Source organism: Typopeltis vanoorti, chromosome 25 (assembly GCF_054136105.1).
Source record: "Typopeltis vanoorti isolate ZY-2024b chromosome 25, IOZ_Tvanoo_1.0, whole genome shotgun sequence".
Classification (NCBI taxonomy): domain Eukaryota; kingdom Metazoa; phylum Arthropoda; class Arachnida; order Uropygi; family Thelyphonidae; genus Typopeltis; species Typopeltis vanoorti.
This window is the reverse complement of record NC_143573.1, coordinates 57,576,617-57,602,166: the sequence shown is the minus strand read 5'-3', so window position 1 is coordinate 57,602,166 and position 25,550 is coordinate 57,576,617. Positions and strand designations below refer to the sequence as shown.

Here is a 25,550-nt window from a genome sequence, read left to right as displayed (position 1 = left end):
TGTTCAATTTGTGAATCTGGAATGAATTTGTAATGGATTGCATTTGAATGGGTTTGCCATTGGACATTTCGAGAAATTGTTTACTGAGATAGCACAGAATCAAGATGAAGTTAGTATAGCTAAATATCAGAGAAAGATGGTGAAACAGGTTGTGGAAGGACAGGAAGAAATGGACGATATGCAAGATTGAATATGAGATTATGGCAGAACAAAGGGCTAGAATATATAAAGGTGGAGAAGAGAGGAATATGAATAGAAGTCTGAGTCAGGATAAAGGAAATAGGAGTGGTCAGACTGAAGAGAAAAGTTGGGTATAGCAGCTACAGTAGGGAATGATGGTGTTTTTGGCAGGATGGTTTCAGAAAGAGTTAGATTGTTTTGGTTCTATAATAACATAAGGAGTATTAAAATAATAGAGCTGAGTACATTGATTGAGTCATTATGCCCAAATATAATTACTGTGAGCATAACTTGGTTGTCCGAGGATAGTATACTATTGGAATAGAAATGGAAATATATAGGAGTATGAAAAGAGGAAAGTAGTACCATTCATAAGAGCAGAGGAATTTAGTCTTTTTCAGAGTAGAAGTTGAAAATGGTAGTGCATGGGAAGATTTTGAATATGTTTGGTGTGAAGTTGAATATTAAATTAACAGAATAGTATATCCTAAACTGTAGGATATTGCTATAGACCAGGAAATGTAGAGAATACTAATTTCGAAATGTTTAAGCAAATTGATTTTGCATGTAAAAAGGTGGATTGTAATGAGAGAGATTTTAATTACAGTTGACTCTTGAACAACTCAGAGATTAGGGGGAAATCGATCCCCCCAGCATTATTTGAAAATCTGCATATAACTTTTGACTTTGCAAAAACTTGACTACTAATAGCCTACTGTTCACAGAAGTCTTACCGATAACATAAACGGTCGATTAACACCTATTTTGTATGGCGTGTGTGTGTGTGTGTGTGTGTGTGTGTGTGTGTGTGTGTGTGTGTGTGTATATACTATATTCTTACAATAAATAACCCAGAGAAAAGAAAAGAAAATGTTATTAAAGAAAATCATAATGAAATGAAAATACATTTACGGTACTGTACTGTATTTATCGATACTCTAAGTTTAAATTCCTTTTAAAAAATGAATTTTTTAAAATGAATGCTAATCACCGTGTAACCCTAAAAGAAAGGACTAAGTTTACATTGTCTGTTTACAAGATGAATCATATGTCTGTCAGTACCTACATCAGTATCGTCTTATATGACTAACACTAGACATCAAAATGAAAAGATAATGTGAAAAATAAATTATTCATATTTATTTAGTTATAATGATTCATGCGTTGATAACCAAGCAGCAATATGATTGTTTTATGGTAGCCTAGTGCAGTCGATACAATTGCTTCGCAGTAGCCTAGCCTATAAATTAATGAATGAATCGTTAAAATTTTTATTTTATACTAATTAATAATTTAATTAAGAATAGTTAATTTTATGCAGTTATGAGTTAACACTACATCTTTATGTTTCTCGACTGCAAATGGTCATGTATGGTCTGTAAGTTTTTGTGTGCATAAGTTATAAATTTTTAACTTTTTATAATAAATTTGTGTATACTTTATGATAGTAAATGATAAAATAGACTTTCTGCATATATTTTATGCATTCATGACATACCTTTTTCTTAATTTTTTTTTTTTTTCAATATTTCTAAACTGTGCGGTTTGTCTGCGAGTGTTTTCAAATTGGAAATCCAGAAAATTTTTCAATATATTTATTCATAAAAAACTGTGTATGAGTGGACCTGCATTCTTCAAGGGTCAACTGTATGGGAATGTGGATTGGAGAGAGGAGGTAGTTTGAAAACATAGTGAGTGAATGATATAATCACGTAATCACAAGAAAGATATTTATTTAACCAAATATTTCGGTCTGGAAATAGCAGACCATCGTCGGTGGTATTACAAGAACAGTTTAAAAAATATATATAAGCTAGAATACTAACAATAGATCGTTGAAATTAGAACATGCCGCGTGATGTTATATCACTAAGTATGAAACGAAATATTTTGAAGTAGAAACATGATTGAATTTGCTATTAAAAAAAAAAAAAAAAAAAAAAAAAAAAAAAAAAAAAAAAAAAATAATGAGTAATCTTGATTAGGCTTTCCCAGATTTTTGATATAGATATGCAGTCATTACGATTCAGGTTGGATCTATGTAAGAGGCGCGTCTTGGACCAAAGGATGCTGTGGTCCAAGACGCGCCTCTTACATAGATCCCGTTACAGGTTCGAACGTTTGTTCAAGGAAAGCGTGGAGGCCTTGCTCCATCATCCCAACCTGAATCGTAATGACTGCATATCTATATCAAAAATCTGGGAAAGCCTAATCAAGATTACTCATTAATTTTTTTTTTTTTTTTTTTTTTTTTTTTTTTTTTAATAGCAAATTCAATCATGTTTCTACTTCAAAATATTTCGTTTCATACTTAGTGATATAACATCACGCGGCATGTTCTAATTTCAACGATCTATTGTTAGTATTCTAGCTTGTATATATTTTTTAAACTGTTCTTGTAATACCACCGACGATGGTCTGCTATTTCCAGACCGAAATATTTGGTTAAATAAATATCTTTCTTGTGATTACGTGATTATATCATTCAGTCTTATGTCGCAAGTATCCTTAAAACAACAAACATAGTGAGTGAATTTGTTGAATTTCTGAGATAACCATCAAATCTTAAGCAGCAGTATGTTATGAAAGCAACTCGAGGTTTTATTATATTGGATTTGGTGATATCCTCACAGGATGTGGTTGTTAACAAAGTATCAACACTATGCCAGTTGGCGAGAGTGATCATGAGGTACTGGTTTGGGAAGTGGTGAAATAGGAAAAGGCTACTGTCAAATATATGGATTTATAAGGTGCATGATTATGAGAAGCTCTGTAGTTAACTAGCATCAACATGTTGAGTTGAACTGTGCAGAAAAGATGTTGACATTGCACAGAATTGATAAGTAGTATCTGATGCATGAAGTGCATAACTGCATATCAAGCAAGCAGTGTTGGAAAAGAAGTTATGGAGGAGGTAACATTCTGTAGTGATCAAGTGCATGAGAAATATGAAATGTAGGCTAGAAAGGGGACAAGCATAGTTAAGAAAGAAAGTGTTGACCAGTCAGGCCAAAGGAAATTCTTCTGCTATATGGCAGCAGTGACCATTACAAAGGATGTAGTGAAGTTATTTAATGAGCATTTTTCAGTGTATATCATGCTGATGTAAATGATGCTGTGTAATATGTAGAAGGAAGGGAAATATTAGGAGAATTAGAGGTGAAAGGATCAGGTGTATAAAGTGTTGATTAAGTTAGATGTTGATAAAGCTGTGGGAATGGATACATGCCACCACTTATTTTTAAGGAATATTCAAAAGAATTAGCTATGCCATAAACCTGGTTCTAGAACAGAAGTTTCCTATTAAAAACTAGTTTGTATATCTGTAGTTGTAGTCAAGGTATTAGAGAAGTTGGTTAGGAATTGAATACGGGATTGGGTTGTTGGGTATAGGATTCTTTCTGATGGTCATCATAGGTTTGTAAGTCTTGTTTTAGCAATCTGCTTGCATTTTATAATAAGGTGATAAAATATGTTGGATAAGGGAGATTCATATGTAGTGATAGTATTACTTTGCAGAAGCATTTGATAGATTACCTCATGATAGGTATACATGCCACAGAAATGGGGAAGGATTGGAGATTGTCTCATAAAAGAAAGGTAACCAGTTATGTGCCCCAAGAGTTCTATTCTTGAGACCTGCTGTTTTACTTATTTGTTAATGATATCTTATGGATTAACTGGAGATTTTCATTTGTTAGCTTGGGGAAATGAATGGAGTTGTAGTGTTGACAATGGACTGAAGTTTAGAGGCCATGTTGTAAGTGTTGTGACTGCATATTGCACTGCTGCTATAATAAGGATAAAGCGGTGGTTGTGCCACTGTATGAAGCACTGGCAGACCACACTTGGACGGTTGTGCTCAGAGTGATATGGAAACATCGGACAAGGTCCAGAGATGAGTAACTAAGACGATATCAGAACTTTAGAATGTTGGTTATGGAGTGAGAGTAAAGGAATATATGGTAAAACAAGCCTGTCAGACCACACCTGAAAACATGTCACAGAATCAACTGGAAAGGCACCGAGTCCCTACACTGCACCAAAACCTGGTTTGAAAAAAGTTCAAAGAAGCCTGTGAAATGCTGAAACATCGCCCATATCTAAACAAGAATGATGGATTAATAATCCTAAGAATCTGGAGGACCCATCTTCAGCCCATGTAGCATCCAGAACAACCCCAAACAGAAGAAAACCTTAATATGAGAGGACTTTAGAAATTGTTTAATGTAGTTCTGCTATGAAACTTTTTTTTTAATCATCTATATATTATTATACTGATATATATAAAAGTTTATTTTGTGGATTAATTTTTAATTTTGTATATATTTTTAGTAATATTTTTATTTAAAGTTTTTTTCACCAGAGGTCAGGCTAGGGTAAATGATTAACAATGCATAGATTTAGCTTACTTTTGTGTTGTGTCCTGTACATATGTATGTTTTTCTGATGATGACTTGATACATTGGTTGAATACTGTTTTCTTAATTATAAGTAAAGCAATTATTCCAACATGTGTGTTTTGTCTCCATAAATTCTTCACTATAAATGTTGACTATGTAACCTGTTGACTAATTTTGATGGTAATATATCAGAACACAGAAAGATAAGTAAATAATTATTTATTGACTTATTGCTGATATTTCGCTGGTGTTATAACCAGCATCTTCAGAGCACAAAACACAGTTTGTCACAGTATGCGAGACTACAACAACATGGTGTAATAATGGAACTAGTTTGAAAAATTGTAAAAATGGCAACAACGCAAACGAACACATGAGCTTTTCTACACATCATTTTAAAAGAAAGTAAAGGAATATAAATTACAGTTTGGTAGATAGGAGGAAAAAAAAGGAGATAGTGGTGTTTAAGTCAATGAAGGATTTTATTGGATTAATACAGAGTGGATTATAAAAAAATTAGAAGATGAGAGGAAGAATAAGGGGTCATCCCTGGAAGTTGTGTAAGGGTGTGGTGAAGAAGGATATTAGAAGCAGATTTTTTACATTGAAAATTTTGGGTGAATGTAACACATTACCAGAATGCATTGTGAATGCAGGTAGTAAGGATCTTAAGGTTCAATATGATAAATGTTGTTGTTGGCTGTGGGGAAAATAAAACCTCCAGTTTTAAAATCTTTATTTTTTCCACAAAGCTAAAATGAGAATGCTGAAAATGAGTGCATAGTCATATTGTTTTTGTGGAATACATGCATCATAGATAGGTTCTATTATAGTGTTTAACTGATCAACAGGACAGACATAGTCTTCTGGGAAATGTTTCCAAGAAATCAGAGGAGAAGTTGACTATCCCATCTATCAAACTTTAAACTAAAGATGAAGTAGAAATTTCTTTATTATAAATGTAAGTCAAATTCCTGTGTATCTGGTATTTGCTATTATTATTAGTTAAGTATAAGACCAAAGATTTGAGTATGTATGTTTAAACACAAATCGCAGTAAGGCAAAAATGAATTCAGTGAATCCACCATAAAAGAATTTGAGTCCTTTAAAGCACTTGAACTACAGTTCTGAAGCAATGCTTTGCTGAGCCTTATCATTGTTATGCCTCTGGGTTATGAATGTTATGGCACTGAATGTTAAAGATGAGAAGAAGAAAATTCTATATGAATGTAAAACTGGAACAAGAAAGGGTATAAATTGTGTGTTATCCTTAGAAGACAGCACTTAAAATGGTACTGATAATCTCAGAGAAATTGCAGACAAATCACACTTTGTGCTTAAATTTATTTACAGAAGAATATATATTGTACCTGGTAAATTTATTACATAACATTTTCTTCTAAATATACATTCATTATGAACCTTAGTAATGTCTTGATAACTGGTAGCACTTGCAGTTTATAACCATGGAGTGGTTATGAGCAGAGAAACCTCCAGAAATAGATAACAAATGGAATATTTTTCAGAATTGTCATACATAGTAAAGAAATGATTGTCTGACCTTTGTCTGAATCCAGTGATGCATTCATTGTTAATGTTCCATTTATCTGAAGTACCAGCATTACATGAATTCATAAATATGATTAGAATTTGAAATGAATAATTACAGATCTGAAGATTTTGCATCTTGAGTAGGTAAAATAATGCTATTTTTAATGAATTGCAGAAATATATCTTAAGATTTAGTTACTACTTCATCAATGTTACCACAAAACTTTGTAGCATTGCCAATAATCCATCATGAGGATCATCTTTGATGCTCTCTCTTCCTAGGCAAAACTGTTTAGCCCCTTCCTTCATAGTGGAATATGAAGGAGAAGCTTTCCCATAAACAAAATCCAATCGCTGTTTGATAGCACTTGGAGAAAGTCCTTCTTTGGTGAAAAACTTTATCACAGCGTGGTACTCAATTTTTAACATTACAGTCACTTAGCTTGCCAGATATTAGTCAAACTAGTGCTTCCAACTGAATGATGTGGGTAGAGAGTTGGAACTGGTAGGCTAACTTCCCCATAGATGGTACTATCTGTCACGCACAGCATTTTAAAATTGGTGTGAATTTTGTATGTCAGGCCGGAAACTTTCTGAACTACCTCGTATTTAGCAGTAAAAAACCAAACTGAGATCTTTTTTTTGTCTCTAAAGCTACACTGAAGTGTAGCATTAGAGACAAAATCTGAATACATGTTTCAATCAGACATTATTCTTCAGTGTGATGTTTGATTTGTTAAATAGGATTAGCAGTCCCAGCAAATAGCATTAATAGTCCTAGGTCCTTTTGATATCTTTCTAAGTAATGCAAGACAAATACAAGATGTTATATTCAGGCAGTAACAATCAGGGAAAAGGAGTAGCTATGGTATTGAACACTAAATTTATACGAGAATAATCTTTTTGAATTGCAGACAATATCAAGGAGAGTGATGTCGGCAGATATCAGAATGGGGAACTGGACAATGAAATGTTCTTGTGCCTATGGAAGAAGTGGAGGAATTTTTGGAGACATAAGAGAAGGTATCTGACACAGTGAAAAAGGAAAAGCTGGTTCTTGTTGGAAATCTAAACACCAGAGTGGGAAATGATTACTAGACATGTAGAAATGTTTGGAGAAAGTGGAGAAAAGACCAAAGCTAATAATAATAAGTGCATGCTAGCTTTCTGTTCAGGACATGGATTAGGTATTAATAACTCACACCATGTTCCAACTTAAAAATGTGCAGAAATTCACATGGAGAGAAGATGCAAAAAATAAGAAAAGTCTCATTGACTATGTTATTGTTGAATGATGTTGTCCCACTGGTTCAGTACACAAGAGTATACAAAGGATTTGAAATTCGAAGTGATCACTATTTAGTTTTGATCAGGATAAAATTGAATATTATATTGAAAGAAATTGTATAACAAAGTTTTAAAATGAATCAAAGTTGAGCAGTCTTCAGAGGTGAACTGTAGCCCTCAAAAATGCACAAATGTTTTTCAGGAAAAAATTAGTGTAAAAACAAGAGCAAAACCTTGGAGATTCAGAACCCTGAAGAAAACGTTGCTTGATTCAGCCAGAGAGAGAGAGAGAGGGAGAGATGTCTCAAATTCACAAGATGCAAGCAATAAGTCATTGACTGTGTTATAGTTAATAGTGTTGTTTTCCCACTGGTTCAAGGACACAAGGGTACACGAGAATATGAAATAGGAAGCGATCACTGTTTAGTTTTAGGATAAAATGGAATTTCATATTGAACAGAAGAATGTGTAAGAAAGTTTTAAAGTGAATCAAAGTTGAGCTTCTCTCTGAGGTGAACTGTAAACTCAAATGCACAAACGTCATTGCAGAAAAAATGAAAAAGTTTGAAAACAAGAACAGAATCTTAGAGATTCATTGACAAACCCTGAAGAAAACATTGATTCAGCCAGAGTGGCATGTGGTGAGGTTATCTGTAAGGATAGGAAAATCAAAACTTCATGGTGGACTCAGGAAGTCAGGCAGTCAAGAAAAATAAGTATATTGAAAGTCCTGGCAAGTAAGTCATCTTGTACTCTTAGAGAATAGAGAGAAAAATGTAAGAAATTGAATTGCTACATAAAACTAACTAAACAGAAGAAATGGAAAGACTGTAAGAACAGAAAATGAATATCAGGAAGGTGGCAAAATATATTATTATTATTATTTCCCAAGACCTCATGGAGTCAAAGACTCATCTGGGAGGTCCTTTTATCACACACACACATCTCATTATACCATGTCTTAAACACACTCAAACTCCTTGCAGACACCACACTCTCAGGCAAGGCATTCCAATCATTCATAACTCTGCATGAAAAAAACCTGCCTCTCACTCCTCTACTCACACCCTCTTTATACGGTTTCCAGGGATGACCTCTGGTTCTCCCCTGATCTCCCACTATTCTCTGTAGAACTTCTCCACCATTGATCTTATAACAACCCCTTACCAACTTGTAGGTCTCTATCATATCTCCCCCTCTTCCTCCTGTCCACCAGACTCTGCAAATTACATCTTTTCAATCTTTCCTCATACTCAACATTCCAGAGGTCAGAAACTACCTTAGTCACTCATGTTATATTATGGAGACTATTGAAAAAGCTGAGAAATGGAGAAAAGAGTACTTTAAAAGGAATCGGAGATGATTAAAGTGGCATGAAAACTGAAGCTGAAGATATTCTAGACAAACATTGACAGCATGGTGGTAGAAAACACACTCAGCAGGAATTCAGTGAGGAATACATACAACAGTTGAAATAAAAAAAAAAAAAACATCAAAAACCAGAATTGTGGAAAAGTAGCTGGAGTAGATGATATTCGACCAGAAATGCTCAAATATGGAGGTATAAAAGTTCTATCATGGCTGTACTGCATAATTCAGAAGACCTATTGAGGATTGAATTCCAACAATTGGAGTAGAGCTCATATAGTGCTCAGTGCTCATCTATAAAAAGGGAAATAAAACTGAATGTGAGAATTGCAGAGGAATATCCCTGTTGAGAATATGGCTAAGAAAAATTGTGGAATGGAAGCTTGCAACAAAATGTTGGAAAATCTTGTGAATATTACAAGGATCTGTATTTAAGTTTTGTAGATCTGGAAAAGGCATATGACGAGGTGCCAAGAGAAAAATATGTGCCGAATGCTATAGTTATATGGTGTAAATGGGACATATCAAGCAAAATTTAGTATATATTTGAGTTGCGTCAGCAGAATTGAAGGAGGTATAGGAAGATGGTTTGATGCTTAATCAGGTGTGAAACAAGGGTGTACATTATGTCCACTGTTATTCATCATCTGTTTGTCACATTATGAAGGAAAGTGCCATTAAAGCTGGTATCAAAATTGGGTATGTTAGTCTCAGTTCTTGACTTCCTCAAATAGATGATGTAATACTGCTAAATAAATCTAATACAGTTCTACATTATTCCATAGTTGCTCTTCCTCTTACTTGGCACATAATGAAAGAACTCTTTGGGATTTCCTTTGGCTTGCTAGGCTAAATACTTCTCATGATCTGATTTTGCCTTCCTTGCCATGCTGGTCACCCTTTCTTGCCTGAACCTTGTTCATGAATTTTCTGGTTGCCTTTCTCTTTATATACATCTCACAGCATTTTCTTCTTCTGCAGCTCGTGTTAATGATATTACTCATAAAATAGATATTAAATGGAAAATTACAGAAATTCATAAGTTTTAAATTGCTTTGCATTCTGAGTAGTGTGATGAAATCTCGTGCCATACCACCTGGGACTGGAATCAACCTTTTGTCTAATGTATCCACACTACTGTATGTGGTACCCTCCCATTAAGTCACTTTAGTAGCTGTCTCAGTTATCAGATTGACTGTCATAGTATTGCAGTTCTTGTGTTCGAGTAATCCTTATTTTACTTTATAATGGCCCCAAAGTGCAAGAGTAGTGATGCTGGCAATTCAGATATGCCAAAGAGAAGCTGTAAAGTGTTTCAAGTAAAAAGGTGAAAATTCCGACTTCATAAGGAAAGAAAAAAAATTGTATGCTGAGATTGCCAATATTCCATTTACATTCACATAACTTTTATTACAGTATATTGTTATAATTGTATTATTTTATTATTAATTATTGTTAATCTCTTACTGTGCCTAATTTATATTAGGCACAGTAAGAGATTACTGTGCCTAATATCATAGATATGCGTGTATAGGGGGAAAAAAACAGTATATATAGGGCTCGGTACTATCTACAATTTCAAGTATCCACTGGGAGTCTTGGAACGTACCCCCCCCTGTGGATAAGGGGAGGGGGAGAACTACTGTATATATCTATATAGGATTTAATTAGGATTATAATTAGGTTTTGTGAATTGGTATACATGATCCAAGTTTCATCTTAAAAGGAGGAAGATGAAATGACATGTATACATAGACTATAGTCTTCCAGTCAGTCTCTATCTCTTGTTGATAGAGACTGAGTATTAACTTTATTTAAATTAAAATGCCAACATGTTATGCTGCCCTTTTTGCATCATCAAGGTAAATTTGTACAGCAACTAGAAAGCATACAATAGTGAAGATGTCTGCAATAATTTATTTGTGTTTGAATTCACCCTGACTCAACTTTTTCAAGCTTTTTTTTTTTTTTTTTAAATATTTGTACAGGAAGATCTCATTTTATATTTTCTCTGTTTACAAAGATTCAAATTCAGGCACGTTTTAAAATCAGTAGTAAAAAATCAAAAACATGAACAACAGAGAAAGACAAAAACATAAGTATATTTATAAGCAGCGTGTCAGCAATGTTTGCGATTGTCTTTTGTTTTATTTCTGTGGCAATGTGGGTAGAGATTACAAAATAGTTTACATTTTACATTATATTATGTTATTCTATAATTCCAAATCCTCTGTATGTACTATGTTTCACTGTAGTAAATTCATTTACTGTAATGAATTAGTGAAAAAGTCCTGCAAAAGGCCCGCTGCACTAAGCTTCAAATCTTCTGTGGTTTGTAAATGATATTAAATCTTTTATCTCCTCAGTATTGCCAAAAACTTACCAAATGTTAATGAATCGCAGTAAGGCAAAAATGAATTCAATGAATCCACCATAAAAGAATTTGAGTCCTTTAAAGCACTTGAACTACAGTTCTGAAGCAATGATTTGCTGAGCCTTATCATTGTTATGCCTCTGGATTATGAATGTTATGGCACTGAATGTTAAAGATGACAAGAAGAAAATTCTATATGAAATTGATACGTTAAATACGTATCAATTTAGCTATCTTATAGTTGCTAATGGTTTTGTATTCTTTATGCTTTGTGCATTTATCATATTTTCTTTGTGTTTACCATTCAAGCCTTGAGAAAGCTAGACAGTTGCTAGTGAAACTGGTAGGCATTATTATATGAACATATATAGTATTTAAATAAACCTATGAGCATAGAAACAATAAGAAGTCTTATATTTTAACACTTCATGACCAAATATGAATACTTTGAAGAAAACATTCATTTTTTACAATGTCAATGGGCAACTTGGCAATGTTTTTCCTCGACCAGCTTGTCGATGTTGGCATCAATGTTGGAAGTTGCTATGAGCAAAGTATTCTCGAGATGTTGGTCCTTAATCTGAGTTCTTGTCTTGGACTTCACATGCTTCATTCTGGAGAAGAACTGCTCACATAAGTATGTGCTTCCTAACAAAGCGCACATCTTCAAAGCATGCCGGTGAAGATTAGGGAATGCGTCCTCAGAAATGTAGTCTTTGTAAAATGTTAAGCAAGGGCACATTGAATAATTTTATTTCAAAGAAGAGTTGTTTTGAGTTCAAGCAGCTCCTTGTACTGAGCCTGGCATTTCGGCAGCATTGACATTGAATGGCATTGAAAATAAATCTAAAGAAGACTGTTAGTTATGAAAATCACTAAATCTCTCTTCGAACTCACTTCACAACACGGCTAATTTTGTAGTGTATTCATCAAGAGACCAACAGTTGGACTCAGTGAGAAGCTGAAAATATGTTAAGTTTTTTTTCTGAGTTGTGCATCCTATAGTTTGAGCTTGGCCACAAAAGCTTTGATGTGATCAAACAGAGTGTGCACCAGTTGATCTTTGGATTGTAGCCACGTATTTAGGTTATTCATATGCCACGAGATGTCGATCACAAAGGCAAAGTCTGTCATCCACATTCCACATTAAATTCCACATTCAGATTCCCCTTGATTTGCATGAACTGCTGTATTTTCCTCCTTAAGTCAAAGAACCTTCTCTCTGCTCAACCAACGCACATCACTATAATAAACCACATCGCCGTGATCCGCTTCGCACTGTTGGGTCAAAAACTCTTGGAATTGACTATGATTCAATCCTCTTGTCCTAATAATGTTGATGATAGTCACAATTACTTTCATGACATTCTCCAATTCAATAGTTTTTTGAGTACAAATTCTCCTGGTGGATTAAACAGTGGTAATGGATGAAATCTTTTCCTTCTAGTTCCGGTTCTTTCTGTAGCAGCACAACAAACCTTTCATTCTTTCCCACCATAGCAGGGGCACCATCAGTTACCACACCCTTGAGGTTGGTTAAGCTGAGGTTGAAACACTGGAGCATTTTCTTGGCGGCTTCAAGAATATCAGTGCCTTTTGTCGTTCCTTTCATAGGTATGAGCACTAGCAGTTCTTCTGTCACACTGAATTATTAATCAATGCCACGGACAAAGATAGCCAGTCATGCTGCATCACACATCTGTGCTCTCATCTAAAGCAAGTGAATATGACGTAAATTCGGATGACCATTTTTTTTAAAAGTTCCTTGAATGTCATTGGCAAGTTCTTTGACACTTCATGCTACTGTTACCCCAGACAAACTCGGTTTTTTAAACACTTCCTTATTATTTGGGCACAGAATATCCCCAGCAGCAATGAGACACTCTTTCACAAACTTGCCATCCAAGAAGGCTTTTGATTTTTTACCAATTTTTTCAGTTATTACGTAACTTTGACACGTGCTTCGCTCTCTTCCCTCTGTCTTTTGAAAGTTCTCTGCTGGCATTTTAAATCAATTTGGAGATGATTCACTTTGTCCACATGAAGCTGCCCTTGAAGGTGATCGAAATTGGATGCATGCTTTGTCTCATAGCGTTGTTTTATATTGCATTCTTTTGATACTGACACTGACTCACGACAAATTAAACACACTGGCTTATCGTCGATTGGCACAAAAAAAAGTACAAATTGTTCCACTTTTCATTAAAAACCTGACAAGAATCACTTGATTTACGCTTTTTACTCGTAGATGCCATAGTGAATCCACATGGAAGGTGAACCCAAAAAATGATCCAAAATGGCTGTATAACATTTATTATCCACTGAATAATATGTCTCACACTAATGAAAAAAGTCTGGTAATATAAAACGACAATAGGCTATGGCTGACACGATGAACCTGCGTGAGCTTATACATGAATATCACACTGTTCACGATGAGTGACTGACTGACTGTGGATGAGATCCTCTTGTATTTATATGAAAATAATGAAGTATCAAGAACCTTCGAGATGTATCTGGAAGGCACTAGACAGCGCACTCGAATGAACTATTGCTTTAGCCATCTACCTGCGACGTTATTACTAGTACTTAAGTGCCACTTGGCGCTGGTAGATGGCTGAAGAAGCACATCTATTTATATTTAATATTTATTTTTATAGGATTTTATGTAAAGTATCAAATGCACAGCGTTCCTTGTGAATCTGGAAAGCATCTTACAATTCTAAATACCACAGTATAGCTTAGTGGCCTGCAGGCTTCATTGAAATTATTTTTTTCAAAATGGCTGGTGGGCCATGGCAAAGAGGTCCACGGGCCACAGGTATCCCACAGGTATTCGTTGAAGACCCCTGATTTAGATGACTGCACATGGGAAAGAATTATTGGAAAGCTTGAAGCCCACATAATTACTGATATTGCCAGAGAGTTTGGAATATTGCATAGTATTGTATCCAGGCTCTTTGCAGCGTTTCACACTAATGGAATGTGTTCCAGACATTTGCTAAGAGGTTGCCATCTCTCTACCATGGAGCATGAAGACAGATTTTTGATTATAACAGCAAAACGTAATTGATGCACCTGGCAAGTCAGCTCCATTCAAGCACAGGTACATAGATATCCTGACAAACTGTGGCAAGACATCTTCAACAAGTAGGTCTGTAGTCCGTTATCCACAACTCATTGCAGAGCATGTGTTCAGTGGTGTTGTATCCATAAAAATTGGACAAGACACCAATGGGCTAATGTACTCTTTACAGATGAGTCATTTTAGTCTTTCCTCCGATTCTAGACAACAGTTGATCTGCCGTGAAAGTGGTACCGCTTACCATTGTGGGACTTTCCTTGAAAGGGACAGATATGGCAGTGCCTGAGTCATGTTGTAGGGAGACATTATTCTTAATGGATGCACTGAGTTACAAGTGCTGGAAAAAGGGACAGTGACTGGTGAGTGCTATTGCAAGAAGTTCTTCAATGTCGTGTTTGATTGTTCTGTGGTGCTATAGGCGAAGAATTCATTTTTATGGATAACAGTGCCACACCACATCATACACAAGCAGTGGAGATACTTCTGGGGACTGAAGATATTAATCAAATCGAGTGGCCATCATGCTCCCCAGATCTCAACCCCCATAGAACACATTTTGGACCCAATATGGGAATGCATTGCTGCTCGAAATTCTCCTCCAGAAAACAAAGGCCTTCTGTTTGCTCTGAATGAGGAGTGGGCCAGTTTGCCTCAACAGCTCCTGAATCACTTGGTGCTAAGTATGGTATTACGTTGTGAGAGCTGCATTTCAGTTCTGTGTGGACATACCATACTGAAATGTCTCTCCACATAGTTTTCTGTAAGCACTGTGCATTAATTCCTTAACTACGTCATCAGGAAATTTGTAAATTTTGCCAAAAACATATCTGTCTAATTTGTTCAAAATTTATAACACTTTTTTTTTTTTTTTGTGTAATGTAATTTATTAGTATGCTGGCGAGAAATTTTTATCCACATTTGGTTGTAGTCATGAAAATTTTTTCACATACAGGTAAAAAATGTAGTTTGTCTTTAGCATTTCGACACTAGTGTATTTTTTTAAATATTTAAAATTTTAAATAATTTTAAATATTCCAAAATTTAAAAAAAAAAAAGATAAGATGGATTTGCATCAAATAAAATGACAATATAAACACTTAGCACAAGTAAAAAAGAAAATTAGATAATCGTGCACATTTATGTTGAACCTTGCAGTTACTATTTTGCATCTAAAAGGATACCAAAAAGGATACAAATTGGTCAGCTATTCAAATTACCAGCCCATCCTTGTTTATTCAGTATCCAGGTAGATACCTAACATGGTGCACCACTAGAAGGTGAGGATTGGATATTAGGTTGGTTCTCTGCATTCCATAAAAAGCTAAATCTCCTCCCAGTTATACAGCTTTGACTCTGAAGATATTTTCAGAGATGAATCTAGCATGAATTGTGACAACAGGCTGTCTGACCTAAATTTATGAGGGGGGGGGAAGAAAATCAGAGTTGCAAACTTCCTTATATTGTTTTGTTCTGAGGAGAATGTAATCATGTCTTACTCCTGTTTGGATCACCAACAAGGACCACCCTTTCCTTTATCACTGAGCCAGCTGCCTTCTCTAATGCCTCAAAAAAATTCTTCCATTTCTTTCTTAGGAGAACATTCTGTGGAACCATATTTATAAATAATTCTCATTGTCCAGTTTCCCATTCTGATATTCTCACATCACTCTTACTTGATGTTGCCTGCCATTCAAGAAGATTATCATCTTCTTTAGTGTTGAATATAGCTACTCCCTCTGTCCCCTGATTGTAAATGCCTGAATATGACATTTTGTATTATCATTTAGAAAGATTTCACCTGTTTTTGTCTTCTTTGTTTCAGTCACTCCTATTATGTCGATCTGGTACTTAACGAATTCTTCTGCTGGTTCCATTGCCTTTCCATTGATGCTTCTTATATTGATAGTACCAATCTTGAACTCTGTTGATGTTGCATTGTGATGTGTTCTGGGATTTGTTCCACTCATTGACTTTTCACTGTTCACCCTGGTTCCCTGATGAAAACAACAGGGGTCTTGTTTAACCAGGTGACTCCTAGCCAGCATGAAATTCTGTCATGTTGTACCATCATTTTGCATTGTGGTTTAAGCCAAAAAGGATACAAATTGGTCAGCTAAATTCTAAATTACCAGCCCATCCTTGTTTATTCAGTATCCAGGTAGATACCTAACATGGTTTACCACGAGAAGGTGAGGATTGGATATTAGGTTGGTTCTCTGCATTCCATAAAAAGCTAAATCTCCTCCCAGTTATACAGCTTTGACTCTTAAAAATTATTCATTTGTATAAGTAATTAGGTATATAATTGTATTGTTTAGTGAAGTATATAAATTTTTTTTTTTTTTGATATGGATCTTAAAAATATTTCAGGTCAAACAGCAAGTAGTATCCCACCTCATATGAGATCCCGATCACGAGATAATTCACCTCATAGGACATCTACAGATTCTGTTACTCCACCATCATTCCCTCAGAATTTCAGTGATGTTTCTGATCGGTAAGTTTGCTTATATTTGTTATTTGCTAATGAGGTATGCTATAGGTCAATCTTTATGTAAAATGTGAGGTTCAAATTAAATATGCTCTAGACCAAAAATCATTTCCATCATATGATAACATGCCTTCCCTGACTAAATAAAATCATCCAAAAATGATTTAACTATACAGTATTTCACTCCAGACATTACTTTTCATCTGTCCATGTACTAACTGTACAAATTGCAAATCTGCACAACCTTGGAATACTGCTCTCACATTTTTGGAGGTGCACTCTAAACCTCTCTAAAAATTCTTGTTCAGAAAAGGGCAGTTCAGCTAACTACCCCTCTCTCTCTCTCTCTCTCTCTCTCTCTCTCACACACACACTGTCTCACATTCTTAGTTTTGACATTGTGTCTCCTCTCCATGTGTGCTGCATTCAGAAAAACTGGCATCCATCGTTTTCTCTCATATCTGCTAAACCTAAAGTGACACAAGCAAGAGTTGCTTAGCGACATCCTTTCATATTTCCTTCCATCCATCTCAGTTATGTGGATCAGCTTTTTCCATAAATATTCCCCAAAGAGACACCCTTCAAAGAGAATATCAACAGATTACTTTTATTATAGATTTTGCAGCCTGTGTGTGGAAGTGAAGCTTTGCATCTCAGACAAGATTAGAACCTAAGTTTTTCCAACTAAAAAGCATTATTATTATTGACTGCTTCAACGGTTGTTTAATCTGTTATTTTAAAATGTACAAGAATCCAACTACATCAAATATTTCTGACTTTGAAAATGCAGTAATATCCATTAAAATGAAACTCCACAGTGATTATAGAAAAAACTTCATTTGCTATACTAAGAGATTGTGAAATCACTTTTATTTTCAAGGATGGCTATGAAATCATCTTCCATGATACATTCTACATGTCTGGTCACTGCAGAAGTCTGTAAACAATCTGATTCATTCAAGTTCCCTGTAGACAAATTGTTCCTTTTTCTTACTGCCTCCATTATGGCAGATTATATTACACTATATAAATTTTATTTGTACGGTGCTGTTCAATCTTTCAAAACGAAGAAGTGAAATATAAACCATTGAAGGATGATTTATGGATAAATCAGCAATTTATTGAATGTAGCTGACTTAGAACAGTAATAGTGATTAAACTATGTTGTCAGATGTATTTTTATGCAATGATGAAACAGTCAGAGTTGTTTTGCAAAAGTAAACAATTTTGCAAAAAAATAAACAATGACTGCCATGTTAGTGGGTTTGTATTAACATTCAAGTCTGTGTGTGTGTGTGGTGGGGGGGGGGACTCTTAATTAAGTTGACAGAAAGAAAGCAGGCACATAGATACAGTGAGAAATACACACTCATTCAGAAGCCTTTTCTAAATTATGCACTAATAGTAGGTGTCAATTCTTCCAATTTAGGTGGGAGATTCCTCATTTAGTTAATTTTTTTGAATGCTAATCATGCTAATCTCATCTACACTTTAGTACTGTGGGTGGGGCAAGGATCAGATAAACAAGGAACCTGCTCTGGAGACCAACTTTTTTTTTTCCAAGCCTCCCAACAAGCAGTAGTTGCTCCACCTTTGCAAGGAGTTTCCTGGTGTTGTACCACTTTACCTCAGTCCTGAAGATACTTTCAGGCACAAACTTTGTTTGCACACACTTGGATAAAGGATTAAACTAAATTTATTATATCATATTATTCTTTTTCTGCTATTTTCCCATTATTGTTTGCAGCTGTTCTTTTCTTGGTTTTTTGATTATTGTGTGTGCGTGTGTAGTTCCTGTCAAATTTGTTTGTCCTCTCTGTACTGGTTTTTCTTAAATTTTCAACTTGATCACTGAAGAGCATGTTATCTTGGGCTCTGTCCACTTGCTTATAAAAATACTGGGTATTTAATTATTATTATTGTTATTATTTTTTTTTTCATTCATTAGTGTGCATTGTAAAATTGGAGCAGTCAGAATTCTTTGTTATCCCATATACTGAATTCTCTCTCTCCCTCTTTGAATTATCTCTGCCTATTTTTTTTTCACCCTTCTTTACTGTTCTGTTCTATACTAGTTGAATTATACTTCCCTCCACCTGATTTTTTTTACTCACTTTTTTTGCTATAACTACTAATAGTTACAATTTGCAATCCACAGGAAAAGACAAATTAAGAACCCTTTTTTTGGGGGGGGTGGAAGAATCAAACAAGAAAATGATTTCCTTTTTCTCCGCATTCTTCACTATAGCAAATTTTGCTCTGTGTTGTTTCCCTTAGTTTCTATGGTCAGGCTATAGTAAATTCTACTTTTTACTAAGTAAACATAGAAAATGGCTATCTCTCTCCAATGGAAGGCCAATACTTAGGCATTTATTTTCCACAAATGATAGGAAAGAGAAGGATTTCTTTTTTCCTTACATTCACTATAGAAAATTTTGCTCTGTGCTATTTTCCCTGGTTCTTATGATCATGCTATAGTAAGTTTCTACTGTATTTCTACTTTTTTAGAAAGAAAATGGCTGTCTCCACTCAACACTACACATGCACGTACATACACACTACACTTTCATACCATACTAAATTTAGACAATATTTAAAAAGTAAAGTACTTTAATGTCAAGTATATAAATGGACAAACACTGAAATTCTCAATTTATTTTTAGGGGCTTATCTATAACTACAGTTCCAGTAAAGTCAGAAAAAACTTCATTGGATCAACTTCCTTCTTGCAGTATAAATAGAAGCTCAACTAAAGAATTTGAATCATCAGTGGATGCAGCATCTAAAAGTTTGGTACGCTGAAACTTTAACAACTTTTATTTGAATCACCATAAGATACTTTTCCATGGACCAAGCAAATAGCTTTGCTTTAGCTGTTATAAATTTTTGAATCTAACGATATATACAAAAAAAATGAAAAGTTTCTTTTATATTCCATTGAGTGGATACAATAATGGAAAGACTAAGACAGCAAAATGAGTGACTTCAAACTTCTGAGGGCTTTTTTACAAACTTAAATAGTTAGTTCACAATCAGATGAAAAAAAAAAATCACTTATGTGCTTCTCAAATTGTTTATACAGACACGGAGAAAGGAGAAAATACAAAACACAAGAACAGTACACATGACTATAATCTGTAGATGCTTTGTATATCGTGTGTATTGTTTTTGTTAGTTAGTTTGTACTAACAGAATCTCATCATATTAATCTTTAGAAAGATTAGAAAAGTCGGTGTTAATATTGGGGGTTTCTAATTTTGTCATGAATAATTTTATGTGCATTGATGGTTTCAATGGTCCCTTGAATTAGGCCTGTATTAAATTTGTGTGTGTGCTTTTCACCAATAAAGTTTTTATTGGAATATGGTGTGTGTTGTGTGCTTATTGTACGTTGATAATTATGTTCTGCATGACTGCAGCAATAACATTAATACAAGTTTAAGACTGCACTTTCTTATATACAGTGTGATTAATGAGTTTAGCTTGCCACTTAATGCTAACTAACAATTAATTGAATCAAATACATATTCTATACACTAACAAGTTGTCTGTTGGATTTTTCATTTCATTCACTTTGGGGTATTACCCCAATGTCATTTACATTAATTTTGAAATGGCAATTGATATAGGAAAAATAATATTAAATATATAAATAATTTTGGGTATAAGAAAAAGATTGTCATTGTTCAATTTCTTCATTCTGAGAAACTGTCTTTTTCTACATGCTTGTTTTCTGGAATAGTGATTTCTGTTTTAAATTACTTATATTGTCATCTGTTTAATTAAAATCCTGAACAGTTATGCTGTATAAGAAGTGCTTAGTGCATATGATCCATCTAACTTAAATATACATCATATTTTAAAGGAGATTGAGTTATTTGTTAGACATATCGTTCTCTCTGCTGAAGTCTGCAGTGTTTTCATTCAAAAAGTGAGCAAGCATGATAATTTCTCTTAACATTATATGAATAATTTAGAGGTAGATTATACAACAGGTGATATCAAGATCTCTGATGTCCTGTATTCGTTGTAGTTAAGAATAAAATAACTTCTTGATAAATTGCTGTCTAGTTTGATCCTAGACTTAAATAGGCCATCTCAGTAAGATATCATTGTGAGGGAAAGACTAAACTACATTCTTTAAACCGAAAGGAGTAAAGAACATGATATTTATTAATGAGTTGGCTTTTTGCCCTTTAGAATTGCTATTGTAATCTTTGTCTGAAATGACATTCCATTACAACCCTGTAGTGCTCTCTAGTTAAAGTATCTGCAGAGTATGGTATCTATCATATTTGCTGAGTTTCGGTATATTTCAGAACACTATGATGCAACATGTTTCTCGAATTAACTTGAATGACTTCATCACTTTGTATCTTGACTGTCCTGGGTGTGCATAATGAAATATGAGTATATATGTTTGGAGATACTACACAGCATACAAGAGGCACTATAGAACCTAGGTCATTGCTGTCAGAGAGGACCCAAGCGCATCTCTTGTTTCCTTTCTGCACTGGAGAAGTACATTTCAAGATTCCATACTTTCATGTAAATGTTTGTATACTCTTTATACCATCGTTATGGTGATAATTCATATGATCCAGCCATAGGTTAGTAGTACAGTGTTTGTGTTCTTAATACTACTGCTGGCAACTAATCAATTTTTGAGAGATTTACAGACAGGTGGCTATTAATCTCCATTTTCTGAAGCTTTTGACAGATGATTTTGGTAGATGACTCTTGCTACTTCTTGATTTACTCTTTGGCTATAAAAGATTTGTTTTTTAGCTTTTGGTCAGAATATTTCATGCTTTTATTGGTTTTCCTTATCTAATCTAGATATTTTTGGATATGTCTTCAGTGATATATATCTACAAATTTTGGTAAGTGCCAAGATGCATGAGCCTTACAAATAAGGTCTTCTATGGAAGTAATATCTTACTACACCTCCTTGCCATATCATTTGTAGTATATCATATTCATACATGAAATTTCTATGATATGGATCACAGTTCATCTGTATTTATATTCATCAAGTGATGTACAGTAGTGCCAACATAAACCATAGGAAGTGTGATGTTACATTGGATAGAAGGGGAGCATCAAGGAGAGTATGTTAAACGTAAATTATTAATTAGCAAGTTATGTTTTTGTTTAAAAGGATAGAAGCAATACTGAATGAACGTTTGTCATTTACTCTAGTGTTCAGCCCAGGTAACAGTAAAAGATGCATGTACACCACTACACAATAGCTTAATAGTAATTTAGTTAAAACATTTAATAAATAATAAAATTATTTTGAATTATATTATGCGCATTTTCATAATACATTATACTTTTTTTAATAATCACATTTTTATCAATGATAATTAACATAACAGGCAAACACTTCTAACATATCAAAAGTATAACTTCAAAAAGGTTTTAATGACATCACTTCAAAACAAACACACTTAATACATTTTATGTTTGAAAACTTTCTGTTGGTGGTCACTTAAATATATATGTCTAGTATTGAACACTATGACCACTAGTTATTTTTGATTATATATAATTATTTTTCAAGTATTTGTAATTTCAAAATGCCTGTTATGTAAAAATGCAAACTGTATATAGGATGTTTTTCCTATATGACTTTATTTGACTTAATTGGATATATATGGACTTCTCAATAGCACACTTGCAATATTTTGTCTTTATCTCTTCAACAGTACTTGAAGAAAAAAAAAAGGGGGGGTCCATTATTATATGCAGAGATCCATCTAATCAGATAATTAAGGAATTTGTGTGCTTGTGCTGTATATGGTTTGCCATCATTAATTCATGAGCTTGGATATTCTAGTGCACCACCCACTGAAGAGTTAATATCTCAGTTTAGTGTTAAATTTAACATAAATATATGATGGTATTTTGAAATAGTACATTGATGAAAAACTTTGTTGTTTATTAGAATTTTGAGACAAAAGATAAATATTAATCTTTTAACATAATTTTCTTAATTCTGCTCAAAAATTCTAGGAAAATAGTTTCTAGAACTTTTGATTGTTGTTGTGAAACTTGTGAGGAAGACTTGAAATGTCTGCTATTATCTTTACTATATTCTTGTGAAGCTTTAACTTTTTTAAACCAGTCTTAGTTTACAGAAAGATAGCTTTCATTATGACATTATGAAAATATTTTATAACAACATTCCTGGTTTTCCTCATATTATATTTACATATTAGGTAGAATAGCTCCTTTGGCCAAGTAACTTGACCTTCCTTAACATAAATTTACTGAGGTAGAACCATTACTCCTATCTCCACAGTTAACTGTTTATCAGTTGCAGTGTATTCTTTGGCCAGTTTGCTTATTTACCAGGCGAAAATTGGAGTGGAGAAGTGGAGAGAAAATTCTTCCACTTCTGTATGAAACTACTGATTTTATTCAAAAGGTCCTTATAAATAGGAACTTTTCAAATATATCATGTTTTGATCCAAAAGCATAATCCAGAAACACTTTCCAACCAAAGGACACATGTCATTCTAACTGCATGTTATAATATAATGAAAAATTAATACAACCGCATGCATTTTGCTTTTTAAAATGAGAGTTATCCATTACATTTATAGGTAATGTAATAATAGGGATGAAAGAAATTGTTCTGTAATAAGTTGTGTATACAACATTATAATAATATTTCAGATGTACAATCATATTACTGTAATATAGCAACACAGTCATCCAGGTGTGGTCTAATCCAGTGATTGTACTGCATCTGGATTTCTTATATACAGATCTTTGTGCATTTGAGTGATAAGAAAATGTTAGAGAAGCATCCAGAGGTGAATGGCAATTTTGAGACTGTGGAATGTTCACTATGAGGCACAGATAGAATGAATATGCTTTGTAGAGCTTGACAGAAAGGACCAAGAGGGTAATATGATTCCAATTTAAGCTGGTGGATGAAGCCTATTATATAAAGAGGAGATATTGCCTAGTGTAATAAGTGGTGAGAGAACAAGTCTTAGAAGGCATATAAGTTTCTGGCAAGGGAGTTAAAAGTAATTTTTTCATGGGGAGTGGTGAGTGACCAAGTGGAATTGTGCTTTGTCAGAGCACATTTTGCTTACTGAATTGATGACCTGATGATGGATTGCAATGCAAAGTATCATATCCACTGTGAGTTTTGTGATTGAATATGAGCATGGAATGATTCTAATACTTAGTTTTGAAAAAGAAACTTCAAAATTATAACTAAATTAGTTATTCAGTCTCTACAGTATTGTAATTCCTTCCCTCCCTCTCCTTCATCAATCCTGCAGTCAGGAATTTGGAATAAAAGTTAGGTATTACCTCAAGTGCTCTAAATAAGTCATTTTATTTATTTATATATTATTATTTTATTATTTATTTTTTGCCAGTTATTCAGCACTTAATGCTGCAACAAAAGACGAAGGAATTATATATATCATTATTTCTTTGATCAAAATTCTAGCATATATCTTTGTACTGTTGCTCTGTTCTGTATAATGTTCTTTCATTTGGGTAGTGATGATTTCTCTTTTGTTTCTCCTTTAGTTATACTTATAAGGTTTTTCAGAATGCCAGCTGTTACATTTGTTCTTCAGAATTGGTCTTAGTCTTGCTTGAGTTTCATGCTTCATAAAAATGTTTGAAGATGAACTTTATTATTTAGCATGAGAAATGCTGAAAGCAGTAGACAATTCATAAGAAAGAATTTTGTAATCACATGTTAAGTATTGAAATCAAGCCAAGAAATTCAATCACGTAATGTAAGCTGATGTTTTTCTACTGGTAAGTAATTTTTTGCAACTTAGATTCCTTATAGTATTGTATTTTTTTAAAAACAATTTAGACTATTAAAGAAAAGACATAGGAGAACTTTTTTCTCAAACTATTTATTTTTACTAGCCATTTACCCTTATCTCTGAATTATTTATAGTCAGTAGTCTCATAGGCACAGTTCTCACTAGTGAACTTGTGAAGACTAAAGAAATAGTTATATAAAAGTGGAAGGCTTTTTATAGTGAGTTTTCTTAGGTAGCATTGATGTTTTGGAACTTTTCAGTGGTTTCTATAGTGATTTAATTCACTATAGCTTTATTTTTTGTTGTGGATTGCAGTTGCAACTGTGTTCTTGAGTTTCGTGGAGAAAATAATGATAATAAATAAATAAAAGAAAAAAAAATGGAGCCTGTGTAGCTCAGTTGATGTGGCGTTTGCACACCACTACACTTGACTACATGAAGGAAGACTTATTGGTTTTGAATCTAGTCAACGACTAGAAGAAATTTTTCTAAGCCTTTTTTCGACCGGTTCCCAAGTTAGTCGATCTCTGGCATAGGCAAGCGGGTTTTTCGTCCTGTAAACTCAAGAAAATCAACTGTAGAACTTGCATTATTTCAGACATTAAATACGAGTGTTAGGGATCACGAGATGGCGTCACTTGTTGAGCCATCTCTCTTCACTGCATGCTGCTTAATTAGTGATAGCCTTGGGCCAGCTATCTCTGATTTGAATACCAGTGGAGATTGAACTGCCCATTCAGTCTCCAAAAGTTAGATAGGGCTAAATGGCCTCGCCTACTCCCTATATACGGGAATAAAAAGGCATTAGCTGATAGCTGATTTGAAGGAAAAAATTCCCTGCTTTCTGAGAAGAAAGCAGGGAATTTTTCTCATTATTTCTTGTGTGTTTGCATACCTTGGAAATACCTCTCTTTCTCATCCCCCCCCCCCCAAAAGCCATGAGTGGGCTGAATAACAGATGAAACATATTGAAAGAAATCAAGCATCTCAACCTCTTTGG

General features: G+C 34.1%; 1 protein-coding gene across 1 annotated transcript in view; it reads left to right on the top strand.

Annotated features, from left to right (window-relative positions):
* LOC150092763 (transcription intermediary factor 1-alpha-like) overlaps positions 1-25,550 on the top strand; it is a 366,172-nt gene that overhangs the window by 184,714 nt on the left and 155,908 nt on the right. Inside the window, exons 8-9 of the mRNA XM_090414272.1 lie at positions 16,619-16,745; positions 19,403-19,532. Of these exons, the coding sequence (XP_090270398.1) occupies positions 16,619-16,745; positions 19,403-19,532 (257 nt within the window). The remainder of the gene's footprint in view (positions 1-16,618; positions 16,746-19,402; positions 19,533-25,550) is intronic.